This window comes from Tachyglossus aculeatus, chromosome 7 (genome assembly GCF_015852505.1).
Source record: "Tachyglossus aculeatus isolate mTacAcu1 chromosome 7, mTacAcu1.pri, whole genome shotgun sequence".
NCBI lineage: Eukaryota > Metazoa > Chordata > Mammalia > Monotremata > Tachyglossidae > Tachyglossus > Tachyglossus aculeatus.
The window spans coordinates 37,240,396-37,256,533 of record NC_052072.1 but is presented as its reverse complement, the minus strand read 5'-3'; the positions used below and the strand labels follow the sequence as shown (position 1 = coordinate 37,256,533).

The 16,138-nt window shown below is 43.5% G+C and overlaps 1 protein-coding gene across 8 annotated transcripts in view; it reads left to right on the top strand.

Moving 5' to 3' along the window:
- DLG1 (discs large MAGUK scaffold protein 1) overlaps positions 1 to 16,138 on the top strand; it is a 241,181-nt gene that overhangs the window by 27,656 nt on the left and 197,387 nt on the right. Inside the window, exon 1 of one of the 8 annotated variants that reach the window (XM_038749490.1) lies at positions 7,918 to 8,492. The exons of the other annotated variants lie outside the window; for them this stretch is intronic. Coding sequence (XP_038605418.1) covers positions 8,463 to 8,492 — 30 coding nt within the window. The 5' untranslated portion in view covers positions 7,918 to 8,462. Of the gene's footprint in view, positions 1 to 7,917; positions 8,493 to 16,138 lie in introns of those variants that run through there. 8 annotated transcript variants of the gene reach the window in all.

Below are 16,138 nucleotides of genomic sequence, written 5' to 3'. Positions count from 1 at the left end.
GACCACAGCCCTTCAAAAACAGAAAAATGACCAAAATGCCCAGGGGTGACTTTAGCTCCAACTTTTGAGGAAGTTGCAACTGCAAACAAGCCCTGAAAATGACTAGGACTAAATGTTTAGATGCCTTTACAAGCCCTTCAACATATGGGGCACTGAAGAAACTCCACGGTCCTTCAGAGATCCATGCTGTTGGCCAAGTGAGGACCAGGTGAGACACAACATGACTGAGCCAGTGCAGTCAATAGTATTTATTGACTGCTGATTGTGTGCAGAGCACTGGACTAAGCCTTTGGGAAAGTACAACAGAACAGAGTCAGCAGACTTGCCCACAGCTAGCTTACAGCCCATCACTACAACTTGGGAAAAACAAAGTCACTGAGGTGAATATGACTGTCCACTTTCCTTCCCTTAGTCCCCTAAATTGTATTCCTATGAAAGTAGTCCCCTCTGAAGACTGTATTCATATGTTAGTGCGTGCCTGCGCGTGTGCACACACAAACACATATGGACCATAATGTAGAGATTGAAAGTCCTCACCATTTTTTTTTTAATGAATGTTGACAACTACTTTAGACTCCCGTGGAGGGACTGGGTAGGGAAGAGCCAATTAGACAGGTAATATATTTGTCCTCTCTGTTCCCGATACCCTAAATGTTCCCTGTGGGTTTTTTTTTTCCCCTTTAAAAGACTGGTCCTGGACGATTTAGTTGGAAAGCTCTTTAGATCCTAGGAAGCTGAATATTCTTTGCTGTTGGCGAATGCCCTATTTTTTTAAAGAGTCTAGTCCATGAGGAATGAGTGGGCTATCTTTTTTGCAAGATGTGCTGGAGAGGGAAAAGCTGGATGGACATTTCTCCTGGAAGTCTTTGGCAGCCACCTCTTTAGACTGTATAATCTAAAGAATATACAGTGTTGCACCTGATAGAGTGATAGATATTTATCCTGATGACTTGACACCTGTCCACATGTTTTGTTGTCTGTCTCCCCCTTCCAGACTGTGAGCCTGTTGTTGGGTAGGGACCGTCTCTATATGTTGCCAACTTGTACTTCCCAAGCGCTTAGTACAGTGTTCTGCCCACAGTAAGCGCTCAATAAATACGATTGAATGAATGAAAGAGTCCTCTTCACATAGGCACTCAGGTAATACTTAGGGCGATGATGATGTTGGTCACATTTTAGTCACATGTGGTCACTTTTTGACATGGTTGCTCAGAGAAGTGATGGATAGAGCTGCTCTTTTGCTTGGACACAAAGGTTGTACTTACGAAGTGTAAGTGTCACTTAAACTGGATCTAATTTCCATCTGTATATTGTCTCCCAGCGCTTAGTACAGGGCTCTGCACCCAGTAAGCACTTAATAAATACCATTACGTAGAGAGACTCACTAGCACATTTTGCAGATTAAAATGTGAAATGAGCAGCAGTGTGTCCTACGGATAGAGCATGGGCCTAGGCAATCAGAAGAACCTAGGTTCCAGTCCCGGCCCTGCCACTTGCCTGCTGTGTGGCCTTGGGCAAGTCACTTCACTTCTCTGTGCCTCAGTTACCTCATCTGTAAAATGGGGATTAAGACTGGGAGCCACCTGTGGGACAGGAACTGGGTCCAGCCTGATTAGCTTGTCTCTCCCCCAGCACTTAGCACAGTGCCTGGCGCATAGTAAGTGCTTACCATTAAAGAAGATGGTGAGAACTGGTCAGACAGACCCAAGGGTGATGTCCAACCTCTTAATGAGGTTGGACAGGGCTGCCTGTTTATGCAAGTGCCATCAGGCCATGCACAGAAATTGTTTCTGCGGGAATGGTGGTGGTTTGTGCTGAGCCGTCGACACTCTCTCCCTCATCCCACCACCACCACCAGCAGCCTGAGCTATGGTTGGGTTTGCTCTGTGAAGGATGGTCAGGGTCCTCTCTCCATGGTAGCAGTAGTCATTTGGGTAACTGTAATAGTGTGAGAGAGTGGGTGAATGACTGCCTAAAAGCCTCCATCTGTTGGCAGTCGAGACCTCGCACTGCTGCTTTTTATTTGGAAGAGTCTGAAAGGCGGGCGGAAAGGCTGACCTTTTGGAGAGTGGAAGGGAAGGCCTGGTCATACGTGCCATTTCTACATATAATTTTTTGCCAAAGGGCAGAGGTGCAGATGTGGGACTTTTTTCACCCGAGGTGTGTGCAGCAGAAATTTTAGGTGATTCCATCTGTGGAGGAAACATCTGCTACCAAGTCTGAGAAACTACAGACCTACAACATTATGGATTAAAGAGGAGAAAATACTTTAAAACCGTTACCAGAAAATCCGTAAATAAATCTAAGTAGGTCCGTTGTTCACTTGGGTAATATATACATCATATCAGACAGTGAGCCCACTGTTGGGTAGGGACCGTCTCTATATGTTGCCAACTTGTACTTCCCAAGCGCTTAGTGCAGTGCTGTGCACACAGTAAGTGCTCAATAAATATGATTGAATGAATGAATATCATGAAGCCCTGTGGGCCATTGAGGAATATGATAAATAAATCAATAAATATTATTGATTGAAGTGACGCACAGTGGCGTTCCTCTTCTTGGAGAGCTAAGGATGGGTGGGAGAAGAGGGTTCAAGCATGCAGCCCCCCTCTGTTCCATAACAAGTTTGGCTTTTGCATGCCATAGTGATGGCATTTATTAAGCGCTTACTCTGTGCAAAGCACTCTACTTTGCAGATGTGCAAAGCCCTCTGTCAGTCGTGTCACCGGAGATGTGTAGATGCTTCCAAGGTGGGTTCCATGCCCTTCTCAACAAGCTGTGCCGCTTTGTTGTCCACCAAGGAGGAAGGCAGATGAGGCGGAGACCTTTGGCAGCTGGGGTGAGAAGCAGTTGGGACGGTGGGGGGTCGTGAAAGAAGAGATGAGGAAGGGAGAAATACCTTCTTGCTCTGGAGGAAAGCGGTGGAGCCACTTGCCTCTGGGAGCAGGGAGAATAAAGAAAAAATGCGGAGCTACCAGAGAGACTTACTTGAGCTTTTAGGGAAAGGAGAGGGGATAACCACAGTCAACAGAGGATCTTATGTGAGCATTGGTGGTTCAGTGGTAGAATTCTCACCTGCCAAGCGGGAGGCCCAGGGTCGATTCCCAGCCAATGCAACAGATGTTTTGAGCGCTTAGAACAGTGCTCTGCACATAGTAAGCGCTTAACAAATGCCATTGTCATTATTATCTTAAAGCGCGGATTATGAAGAGTAAGGGTCAGCCAATCGGCGATGGAAATTAGAGAGGTAGGAGTTCCTGGCCAGCGTTCCATCCAGGCGGGGTAAAAAGAAGTGGGTCGTGGAAATCTAGTGAGATAGTAGTCTTGGCTACGACTGATGGGGTCAGGGGGCGAATGGAGGGGAGTGGGGGCTTGGGGCGCCCAAAGAGTACCGTGGAGTAATTGGGCTGTAATAGCCATGGAATCTTGTGCCAGGTCAAGATGGTACTTCCTACCTTTGTATGTAAAATACAGCTGTACTCTGTACTTGGAGGAGACGCCGCTGATGATGATGTTCACCTACGGGTGCGTAGGACACGGTGGGACCCACGGTCCCCACGGTATCGTGCTCACCGGAAGGTTGTACTGCATGTTGGTAGGGCGTAACGCTGGTTTTAACACTTACCCCTTTGTTGACTCATCATCCCCTTGAATCTTCTCAAAAAGAGCGCCATTTCTTGATTGCCGTGTGGCATTCTCATCTTTCTACCGCTGCTTCTTGGTTTTCAGCAGAAGTGCAGAAGCATCTGAAGCTTTATTTTGCTGCACCCTTAAAGTTTGCTCCGGACCTTTGTTCTTGATAGCATAAGCAGTGTGGCTCAGTGGAAAGAGCACGGGCTTTGGAGTCAGAGGTCATGGGTTCAGATCCTGGCTTTGTCAGCTGTGTGACTTTGGGCAAGTCACTTAACTTCTCTGGGCCTCAGTTACCTCATCTGTAAAGTGGGGATTAAGACTGTGAGCCCCCTGTGGGACAACCTGTTCACCTTGCAACCTCCCCAGTGCTTAGAACAGTGCTTTGCACATAGTAAGCGCTTAACAAATGCCACCATTATTATTATAAGCAGTGTGGCTCAGTGGAAAGAGCACGGGCTTTGGAGTCAGAGGTCATAGGTTCAAATTCTGGCTCCACCAATTAGCTGTTTGACTTTGGGCAAGTCACTTAACTTCTCTGGGCCTCAGTTACCTCATCTGTAAAATGGGGATTAAAACTGTGAGCCCTCCCCCGGACAACCTGATCAACCTTGTAACCTCCCCAGCGCTTAGAACAGTGCTTTGCACATAGTAAGTGCTCAATAAATGCCATCAATATTATTATTATTATAATTATAACTTAACCCTCACCATACTACATTTGTTAAGGAATCCTATTGTTACCTATTCTTTTCAGTTTCCGTTCAGCCAAACTATTTCAAAGGGAGTACAAGGACTGGTTGATTAGTGCTTTTAATTGTTTCCATGAAAAGAGTGCCAAACAAAGCATTATTTCCCATAAGAAGTGCGGTATTCCCTGGACATTGGTGGATTTTTTTTTTTGGTTTGCGTTTTCACCTAATTTGTAGTCGGAGGTCCCAAAACTTAGAATGGTAACCATTGAGAAGCAGCATGGCGTAGTGGATAGAGCATGGGCCTGGGAATCAGAAGGTCATAGGTTCGAATCGCAGCTCTGCCACTTGTCTGCTGTGTGACCGCGGGCAAGCCACTTCATTTCTCTGGGCCTCAGTTACCTCGTTTGAAAACTGGGGATTAAGAGTGTGAGTCCCGTATGGGACAGGGACTTTATCCAATCTGATTTGCTTGTATGTACCGCAGCGCTTAGTACAGTGCCTGGTGCATAGTAAGTGCTTAAAAATACCATAAAAAAAACCAAAAATACAACCATTGGCCCTGCCCCAATACACTGCTGTCTGCTGTCTCTTTGGTTACCATCAGCTGCAGGCCCACCTCTTCACTTGGCCACACATGCCCTCTCCCTCCCTCCCGAAAGCCTGGGGCAGCGGAGAACTGGAGGATAAACTTTCTAGTGCTCTAAGGGTAGCTGCCATCAGGTAGAGGTGGTATTTGCAGTTTAGCCTCATTCGCAGATGGTTCTCTACCCAATCTGCGAGTGCCAAGGAAATACTTTAAGGAAAAATGCACATATTCACTCCCAAGATGGAAAAAAAAGTGACGAAAACACTATAATAAAATGTTTAAAAATTGCTGCACAAGCAAATAGCAATGTTCAAGTGTATCTGTGTTAAAATACGAATTTGTGTGATGAGTATGTATTAACTCATTTTTGGTATGATCTCCCTCAAACTATTCAACAAATGCATACGGTGGTGCTAACAGTTTTGCTAATGCTACATAATTAAAGATCGAACAATTGGAGAGTATTAACTTGAAGTAGTCTAATTATGAGCAGAGAACGTCTACCCAAACTCTATTGTTCTCTCCCAAGTGCTTAGTACCGTGTTTTTTACTCAGATTCCACTGATTCGATATAAATTATTTATATTAATGTCTGTCTCCTCCTCTTGCCTGTAAACTCATTTTGGGCAGGGAATATGTCTGCCAACTGTGTTGTATTGGACTCTCCCAAGCACTTAGTGCGCTCTGCACATAGCGCTGAATGAATGCCGTTGATTGATTGGAACCAGTCTTACAGAGAGACAGCTTGGTCCAAAATGGGAAGATCATCATTCTGGATGGCAAACACGTGGATTCTCGTCCCCCTTCCGCCACTGGCTTGTTGCGTGACCTCAGGCAAAGCACCTGATTTCTCTGTGCCTCAGTTTCTGTAGCTGCCATGGTGGAGATGATTATGTCTACCTCTACACTCACTCCCTTGGTGAACTCATTTGCTCCCACAGCTTCAACTACCATATCTACGCAGATGACGTCCAGACCTGTGTCTCCTCCCCTGTTCTCTCTCCCTCCCTCCAGGCTCGTTATCTCCTCCTGCCTTCAGGACAGCTCTACTTGGATGTCCTCCCGCCACCCAAAACTCAGCATGTCCAAGACAGAACTCCTTATCTTCCCTCCCAAATCCTGTCCCCTCCCTGACTTTTCCGTGACCGTGGACGGCACAACCATCCTTCCCATCTCACAAGCCCGCAACCTTGTTGTCATCCTTGACTCCGCTCTATCCAGTCCATCACCAAAGCCCTTCAGCCTCACCATCACAACATCGCCAAGATCCGCCCTTTCCCCTCCATCCAGACCGCTGCCGTGTTAGTACAATCACTCATCGTATCCCAGCTGGATTATTACATCAGCCTCCTTTCTGACCTCTCAACCTCCTGTCTCTCCCCACTTCAGTCCATACTTCACTCTGCTTCCCAGATTACCTTTCTACAGAAACGTTCTGGACATGTCACCCCCCTCCTCAAAAATCTCCAGTGGTTGCCTATCAACTGCCATATCAAGCAAGAGCATCTCACTATTGGCTTCAAAGCTTTCCATCACCTTGCCCCCTCTTACCTCACCCTCCTTCTCTCCTTCTACATCCTAGCCTGCACACTTTGCTCCTCTGCTTCTGACCTCACTGTGCCTCGTTCTCACCTGTCCTGCCTTTGACCCCCGGCCCACGTCCTACCTCTGGCCTGGAACGTCCTCACTCCTCAAATCCTCCAAACAATCACACTCCCCCCTCCACCTTCAAAGCCCTGCCGAAGGCTCATCTCCTCCAAAAGGCCTTCCCAAACTAAGCCTCCTTTTTCCTCAGCTTCCCACCCCTCCGTGTTGCCCCGACTTGCTCTCTTTGCTCTACTCCCCAGCACTTGTGTGTATACGTACTTATCTGTTTACTTGTTTTGACGTGTATATATCTATAATTTATTTATATTGATGCCTGTTCACTTGTTTTGATGTCTGTCTCCCCCCTTTTAGACTGTAAGCCCGGTGTGGGCAGGGATTGTCTCTCTTTATTTCTGGATTGCATTTTCCAAGTGCTTAGTACAGTGCTCTGCACACAGTAAGTGCTCAATAAATACGATTGATTGAATGAATGATGTGCCGAGGTGAAAGTAAGTTAATTGACAAGAAAATATTTTCGAAAAACAAAAGCACTGTCCAGCTTCAGAGTGGTGTGACAGGTATTAGACTTGATACACTTTTATTGGATAAGTAGCCAAATAAAAGGCGTTGCTGAATAATACATTAGAAATCTGAAAGTATATATTGCTTTCTGAATCCTACTGGGTTTTAATAACTGAATAGAGAGAGGATGGTTTCTTGTGGAGTTGGTTGGGAGATGCTTCTAGACTGTGTTTCAAGTCTTCTAGATTGTGAGCCCATTGTTATATAGGGACCCGTCTCTATATGTTGCCAATTTGTACTTCCCAAGCACTTCGTACAGTGCTCTGCACACAGTAAGCGCTCAGTAAATACGAATGAATGAATGAATGCTTTCTCCTTCGCTCTCTTTCCCTCTCCCGTGGATGGCCGTTCTTATCCTGCAGGAGAGGAGTAGCTTGGTTCAGCTCCAGTTTAGGTTTTTCCTCCTCTGGGACCTCTGTTCTTTCCTTTTCCAGCTGGGCAGGAAAGTGAGTCAGGCAGGTAACGGTTTAAAGCATGGCTGGTTTAACACATTTAATGTAATCTTGTTAGAATCAGTGTCTTCCATTATTTTTGAGTTAGGAGTAGGCTTTTAAAAGTGTGTAGTTCAATTTTTATGCCAGTTTTTCACACTGATTTATTTACAGCACTCTGAAAGATGTGCTCCAGTTGGATTTCATTTAACATGTGCCAGATTGGTGGCTTCATAAATGCTCATTACTTTTATTAGTAACAAGTAATATTCAAGGATCATTTCCACTTTAAGATGCCTTGGTTTCATTCTCTCTGCTCCCCTCTTCAGAAAATGCAGTGGAATATTCCATTCATTACTGCCTGAAAGAGTCAAATATTTTTCAGGCTGCAGATGCTGAAATGGTTTGATGGAAGAATTGTTTCCTTGCAGTAGTTTCTCTGTGCTGGAATGAGGATTGGGGTTTTTTTGGTTTGGTTTGGTTTTTTTTAAAGATCTTGCTCAGAAACAGGGGAAAGTGGATTTTAGAGCTCATGCATCGGACAACCTCCTTGTGTAGCATTTTATCAAATGATTCCTTGTGAATCCCAAGTCTTAAATCCTGAGAGAAACTGCTTCTAAAGGACCTTTGGAATAAACTCTGGCATCTTGCATTGCTTTTTCCCCCTTAGGATGACTTCGAGCTCTTCAGCCAAAGATAAAAGTATATGAGCATGAAAAGAGGGTTTTACGCTGTTCACCGCATTTGGGCTTTGGTGTCTCTTGCTTCAGTTTTAGAATAAAAATTGTTATTACCTCTGAGGATGGGGCTTGAAGAGGGCCTGAGACAAGTTCCACATCTTTGACCCCTGCCTGTCCTTAACTGACTACTTTGTTCAGGCAATTAGCTCACTTAAATAGTTTTTCATTAAGCTGTTTCAATGTGTAAAAAACTTGCTGTTATGGTGGAGTGATGGACTGCCTGTGCATTGTAACCACAAAGGTAAGCGAGAAAATGCTTTCCACAGTTCTCTGTTCGTAGCCACTTTAGTTCAAATTTTATGGTTTAAACTAACTTGTAATGAAATTTTAACCGTGGTACATGTTGGTTTGAAATTGTAATTCGTAGTTTGAATCGTGTACTTTCGGTCAGTGTCTGGTACTGTTCTAAAATGATCATGTTTCTAAGAGCTATTTATGGCAGCACTGGAAAAGCCAAGCCAGGGCAGTAAACTGATGCATTTCTTAGTTCTGCTGAAAACTTTCTTCTCTTTTAAGCAAATTGTAAATGGTTTGGTTTACCTTTCCAGTATAAAGCCTTTATTAGATCCAGATGGCTACTTAGTACATCTCTGGCCCGATTGGCTCCTTATACTTTTTATTTCAATTTTAGGCATAGTACTACTTAATTTCAGTGCTGTGAGGAATGAATGTAATTGGTTTTAAATGGCTGTAATTTTAGGGCTGGCTCTCTTGCAAGAAATATTTTCCATTTGGCAGTGCTTTCCCTCAATTAACGGTAAACATTCAATACCGTCTTGATTTTTGACCTAAAGCAGGGAAGCGACAATGAGTAATTCCTTGGAAATATATTTAATAGGGATCAAAACTATCAACTAGGTAAGCACCCCCTCTCATTCTCCCACTGTATCTCTCTTTTTCTCCTCCGTCTGTCCCCTGATCGAAACATACCTTCCTCAAGTAGCACTAGGTTGTTGGGATCCCACTGAAAGAAAGCACCACGTAAAGACAGAAGATAGAATCTGATGCCTTTTTAAATATCTTTTTCTACAGGTAAATACTGGCAGCTTATAGCTTAGCAATTAGAAAAGAGTATACCTGGAAAAGCTCTTCAAATAGAGTTTTGGTTTTTTTTGACAACCAAAGCGGGTCTCTTGTACCTGTCACTATCATGTCAAATATAACTCTTATCAAAGTGAAGCGCATACTTTAGAGCGTCTCCAGTTTGTAATTCATTACCTGTTATATTAACTTAGCCCTAAGTAATGTGCAAAGCGTTATTCAGAGCTTATAATGTACCTAAGATCTCTGAAAATAGTAAAAAGCTTAAATAGGGATTTAATTCCCTCTCTCTCCCCCAAATGATGAACTGTAATAATAAACTTCTGTGGGGGTTTTTTCCAGCTCTTTTAGCAAGGTATGCCAAACCTGAATTTTGTAAATGGTGAAATGGGTACTACTTAGGATTTGCACCAAGGGAATCGGGTCTCATGAATAGAGAAGGAACAGCAGTCGTCTGGGTACAATACCCAGGTCTGCAGTATTCCCAAACTATTCCCAGGGAATAGCTGTAAAACTTAAAAATTTCCAGCTCTGGGTGTGGGGTACACCTGGTCATGCCTCCTGTTTGTAAATGATTCTTTGTATTCCTTCAGCTGGGAGTTGGTTACTCAAAATAAGGTCATGAGTGTGTAATTCTGGAACAGTCTTTTAAAACTTAACGTTTTTGTCACATAGTGAGCCTAATAACTAGTTGCCCTGGGTGATTTTCTAGCTTGCAGTTTGTACAAGTAATATTTAAGGACCGAGAGAAACCTGACTGCTAAACATCTTCTAATTTGCCCCCTTCCCTTTCAGCTGAGTACTTGCATCATAAGCGATTGTGGCTTTGAATGCACTTATGCATAAATTTAGCTAGTATTTGATTATATAACTTAAAGTAAAAATAGGTGAATGTAGGTTGACAAGGAAGAAGCCTTAAGTTATTTTTTGCCGTGGACAAAGGTGAAATGCATTTTAGTCTTCTTTTCTGTTATAGGAAAAAATGTGTGAGATTTTAGTCATTTCACAGCAGTTACATGAGGAAAAAAAATCCTTTATCATAGGAGCTAGAATTCTGTTAGTCCTTGAAAGTGACACTTGTGTCAGTTTATGAGCTGTCTTTAGGCGTGCATTTAGGGTCTAGCAATTGATTTGCTTTAACTCTCATCCCATTAATAATTAAAGCCTTTTTCCAAGTGAAATGCTTTCACCTTACTCCTACTTCTGTGGGCAAAATGAGTTAGGCATATTTACATCACTGCAACCATGGATACTCTTAAGAACTGGCAAGTGGGTTGAGCAAATGCAACAATGGTGACTTAATTAGCCTTCATTTTTATATCACTACGTACTTTCAGAGGAGGAATCATCTGCGAGGTTTTCAAATTAGTTTTTGGTGAAACTTCACGTCCAATTCATTACTAACCATGAGGTGTCAACTCTGCCTAGGCATATAATGGTATTAATGTCATTTAGCAAGGGCTCGATGACAAATTTTAATAGCTACAGATTCATTCTCTTGGGGTTCATTTGATTTTGAAAGCATATCTGGAAACAGATGCTTCTCTAAAAGTGAGGTAGCAAACAGATCAAATCATGGTGTGAACTCGGCAGAAGTCTGATGGTGGGTAACTTCTGTTCTCACTGCCGACTGAAGCCACCGAGTTAGGATTTTCCTGTCCAGGTTCAAGGCCCCTCCTCTCTGGTCGGGCCTTGGGCAGAGCACACTTTCTCTCCGTGCGCAAGAATATGGAGTCCCTAACCTAGAAAATGTAAAGGCAAAACCTCGATACTGCTCAGCAACAGAAAAAACCCCGGGACGTGACAGAAAAAGCTCAGTAGATGGGAATCGACTCAGTCACCGGTCAGACTTCCTTGGAGGCCGTAACCACCAAAGGGTTCAGGGCAAATTCCCACCTTGAGAGATGAGATCCGGGTTCACAGCCAGTTGAATAAACGGTAGAAATGAAAAAATAAAAATGGGGTGAGTGGGTGAATGTAACAACCGTGAATCACTATTTGGGCAAGATATCAGCGCGTAGAACAGTGCTTTGCACATAGTAAGCGCTTAATAAATGCCATCATTATTATTATTGTTATATCAGTGATAGTATAATATGTGTATATACCCATATGCCCAAATAGTGATTCAAGTGATATGTTTGTGTGTGTGTGTCCTAGTGAATAGAGCTCCAGCCTGGAAGTCATAAGGCCCGGGGTTCTAATCCTGTCTCTGCCACTTGTCTGCTGTGTGACCTTGGGCAACTCACTTGGCTTCTCTGTGCCTCAGCCCCCTCTTTTGTAAGATGGGGCTTAAGACTCCATGTGGGACATGGATTGTGGTAAACCCAATTTGCTTATATCTACCCCAGCGCTTAGTACAGTGCCTGGCACATAGTAAGTGCTTAACAGATGCTACTATTATTACTATTATTGTTATGTGTAATCTCAAAATATCCTCTTCAGCATTTTGTACATGGAAAGCTGTGCTAATGCAGTTATTTCATACAGGGTTTGTCTCTGTTTACAAGCTTGCTCCTTGGTATCCCAGGAGATTACACCTCTTTGAGGGTGCCATTGGGCAACAACCATTTAGCTGTTAGCTGGTCTATGTCAAGTCCTGAGGTGTCTTTGGAAATCCCCAGCTCCTGGGGATGCATTCCTGGTCTCCAAATGCTGGGAGTTGGTCTGCAGGCTTGGAGTCCAAGAATTAGTTTTGTGGATTCACCTATCCTTGAAGCCGTGTGATGTTCATGGGACTTGGAAATGAGTGACTTCAAATATTTCTGTTCATCGAGGACTTCTGGAGTACTGGGGCTTTGTAGATGGTTTGAAGATATTTTTCAAGCTCCTGGTGGGCAGGGAACACATCTACCATCTCTGTTGTAGCATACTCTCCCGAGTGCTTAGTACAGTGCTCTGCACACCATAAGCAGAAGCAGAAGCATAGATTGTGAGCCTGTCTTCTAGACTGTGAGCCTGTTATTGGGTAGGGATTGTCTCTTTGTTACCAAACTGTACTTTCCAAGTGCTTAGTACAGTGCTCTGCACACAATAAGCGCTCAGTAAATACAATAGAATGAATAGGCCCTCAAGAAATACCATCGATTGATTGACAGTAGCACCCTGAGTTTAAAGTGGTGTAATCCTGAACAGAAAGTGAAGTTGATAGGGATCCAGAATCCCATTAAGAACGGGTTGTGATTAGTGCTGAATTGAGAAAGTATTGGATTCTAGGTTCAGCGTGAGTGGGACAGATTGATTGTACACGTCTAGTCCGTGTCGTAAAACATACTGCAGGCCTGCCGTTGGTCCAGAGGAAAGGACACGGCTCTGAATCAGGAGAAATTGGTTCTAATCTCAGTTGGGCCTTTAGCTGGGCTAGCCTGGATGAGGCTCACACACATGTGCTTTGCTATGTGCTGCACCCTCGCCCGCCTTCTTGCTTGTTGCACCCTGCATCCCACTGAGTCTGGAAGAGTATGACTGTCCAAACTCTTAGCCACTATAATCAGCTCCTCCACAGGTTCAGTCCTGAGACCTGAGACACATCAGTTGAGAGTGACTGGAGACCCGACCGTCAAATCATACTGTACGTAGTCAATCGTTTTTCTGGTAGTCTTTCAAAGTTCCTTTTGGTGAGAGCATATCTGGGTGATTTAATCCAGATTTATGAGAGTGGAAGAGGGAATTTTAGAATGACAATCTTGGAAAGGGACCTTTGAGATGTTGTTTAATGGGCCCTCAGCCATCTCGCATGTACAGCCAAACTCTTCATTTGCACAACCTGTGTTAATAACTAATATCGATGTTTTATAACTTTTCACTTTAAACTGAATATCAATCCATCATGCTGGGCCTTACTCCCACTTTCTCGTATTCCCATAACAGAAATGGTTGTGCCAGGCATTGTACTTACTGCTGGGGTAGATAGAGTTGGACACAGCTTCCATGGGGCTCACAGTCTTAATCCACCGTTGTATTGATGAGGTAACTGAGACACAGAAAAGTGAAGTGCAGCCCAAGGTCACACAGCAGACAAGTGCCAGAGCTGGGGATTAGAACCCAGGTCTTTCTGAGTCCTAGGCCTCTGCTCTATCCAAAATCTGGCTCAGAAGCTTTTGTATAATTCCATGAAAATAGCTGAAGATCGCCAAGCAGCTCGCAACCACGTCTGTTCGAAGTTAGATATTGCTACGTTCCCTTTGTCTTTTCGAAATTAATCAGTAGGTATTTATTGACCGTTTCCAAGATGTGTGATGCTGGTTTGTACAAGGCAATAGAAGTGGACTTTTAAGAATAGTGATGGTCTCTGTTCTCAAGGAGTTAATAATATGCTATGGGGGAAAATGGCATACATATGTTTCCTCATAGGATTTCTTTTCTATCCGTTGTGGTTTTCCTGAAAGTTCTTCATGCCTTCTTAAATGGTAGAATCTCAAACTAGATACATTCTAGTCAACATCTGACAGGGCAGACAGTGTAACAGAAGAATTACCTCAAGCTGAAACTTAATATAACTGATATTGCAATCTCATACTTATTTTTTTAGCGTGCCATATCAGAAATAGGGGAGAGCTCTATCAATCCTTCTCTACCTGGGTATTGAACATCCCTGAAGCTGGTTCTTTCTAAGAGGAATCAATTCATAAGTTGTGAAATTGGCCTCACTTCCACACTCCAGCCCCTTGAAACCCAAACCGGTCTCCACAGGTCTGTTGTCTGTCTGTCTCCGCTCTGCTCATTGTCAATTATCAAACCAAATTTGTGGATTGCATTTACTGTGAAAGTCAGAACATGGTGGTTTAATCTAGGTTTAGGACCCCAGAGGAAGTGCCCTAGCTAGGAGAGTTCTTGGAACCACCCCTGTCCCTAGACCTTACCAGATCAATCAATCAATCAATCGTATTTATTGAGCGCTTACTGTGTGCAGAGCGCTGTACTAAGCGCTTGGGAAGTACAAGTTGGCAACATATAGATATGCTATATCCTTTGTAAGTTCTCCACACTAAGGAATGAACTGATAGACAGAGATGCTTTAAAGTAAAAGACATCACCTGTATCTACCATGAGCCGTGGGCAAATTATTGGGTGTGAGAATTCAGGAATATAATTCAGATTTTTTTTCGTTAAATAAACTTCAAAACTCAAAGGAGCTGAACAGTCATTCATTCATTCAATCGTGTTTATTGAGCGCTTACTGTGTGCAGAGCACTGTACTAAGCGCTTGGGAAGTACAAGTTGGCAACATATAGAGACGGTCCCTACCCAACAGTGTAATAGGATTTTGAAGGAATAATTGGCAAGGTAGTAGCTCCTTACTTGAAGATGGAAGTACAAGCAATCAGTAGTATTTATCGGGCACTTACTCTGAACTAAGCCCTTAAAATGTAGTTGGCGTATCCTCAAGAAGGTAACTCTGTGCAAGTTAGTTGGTTTCATCGAAGCACTGTCAATGTTGGAGGCATTTCCTGCCCATATTAGGTTGTTATATAGGTGTCTGAAATGAAAACTTCCCCAACTGAACAAGTTCTATTCGTAGACGTCTCTGCCGGTTGGAATAATTTGTCAACTGCAAAATGGAATTTTTCCTCAAATGCTAAATATTAGTATAGAAATGCTGCCCTCTGCTGTTCCTCAAGATTTTCTTATAATGCAACATTTTGCGACAAGCGGAAATATTTTATTGCAGCATAACTATTGTTAGTGTAAAGTGTAACCTTATTCCGATTCAAAATTCTATTGTTTATTGCTATTTAAATACCATTCAGCAGGTTTTTAGGACCTTCTAGGCCATCTCTTTAGTGTTGAAAATAACCCGATAGAGTGGACTTTGTACATTTCAACTTCTGTCCCTGCCTTCTGTTTCAAAATGGACCTTATTCTTCTTGGACCTTTAATCGCAGATTGAACATGACCTATAGAATCCTGCTTTACTTCATTAGGGATTGTGAGAGGTTCAGATAAATCAGTCAATCAGTGGCATTTATTGAGCTCTTCCCGTGTGCAGGGCATAGTACCAAGCACTTGGGAGAGTAAAGTACAGCAGAGTTGGTTGACACATTCCCTACCCACGGTGAGCTTACAGTCTAGATAAAAGCCCCTTCTGTTTCGATATGGGCAGCTCTGTACCATTGTAGGAGAATCTTAGGATCTTGTCCTTATATGTTGTCCTGCTCATAAAGAGATTTCCTACTTTGAGAAGTAGAAAGAGCCAGCAGTGAACTCCCAGTTAGGAAAACCTGGAATAGTTTTGTGGATTTAATCTGGGGGTAACTGGGGACTCCCTCTCTTTGGCCCATTTGTAAGGGAGAGGACAGCATGCATTTAGTGTTTCCTGAAGGAACCTCAGAATGGCTAACCCCCTATTTCTTTGGAAACACGGTGCATTTTATGTGACTTTTGGGGTACCCGGGCCATGAGAAGCACCGTGGCCTAGTGGAAAGAATCTGGGCCTGAGAGTCAGAGGACTTGAGTTCTGATCCCGGCTCTGCTACTTGTCTGCTGTGTGACCTTGGGCTAGTCACTTAACTGCTCTGGTTTCAGTGCCATTATCATTGAATAGGGATACAGTGCCTATGTTTCCTCTTAGAATGTGAGCCCCATGTGGGACCTGATTATCTTGGGTCTACCCTAGTGCTTAGTACAGTGCTTGACATGTAGGAAGTGCTTAACAAATTTTATTATTATTATTATTATTATTATTCAGGAGTGGCTAGAAATGCAGTCTCTGTATTCATGGATGTAGATCATCATGCCTTCAAGATCATCATGCCTTCAAGCCTCATCAGCCCCTGGGTCGAGGGAAGAGAAGCCCCATTTCATGTGACAACACTCTACTCACATGTACTATTTTGTACTATTATT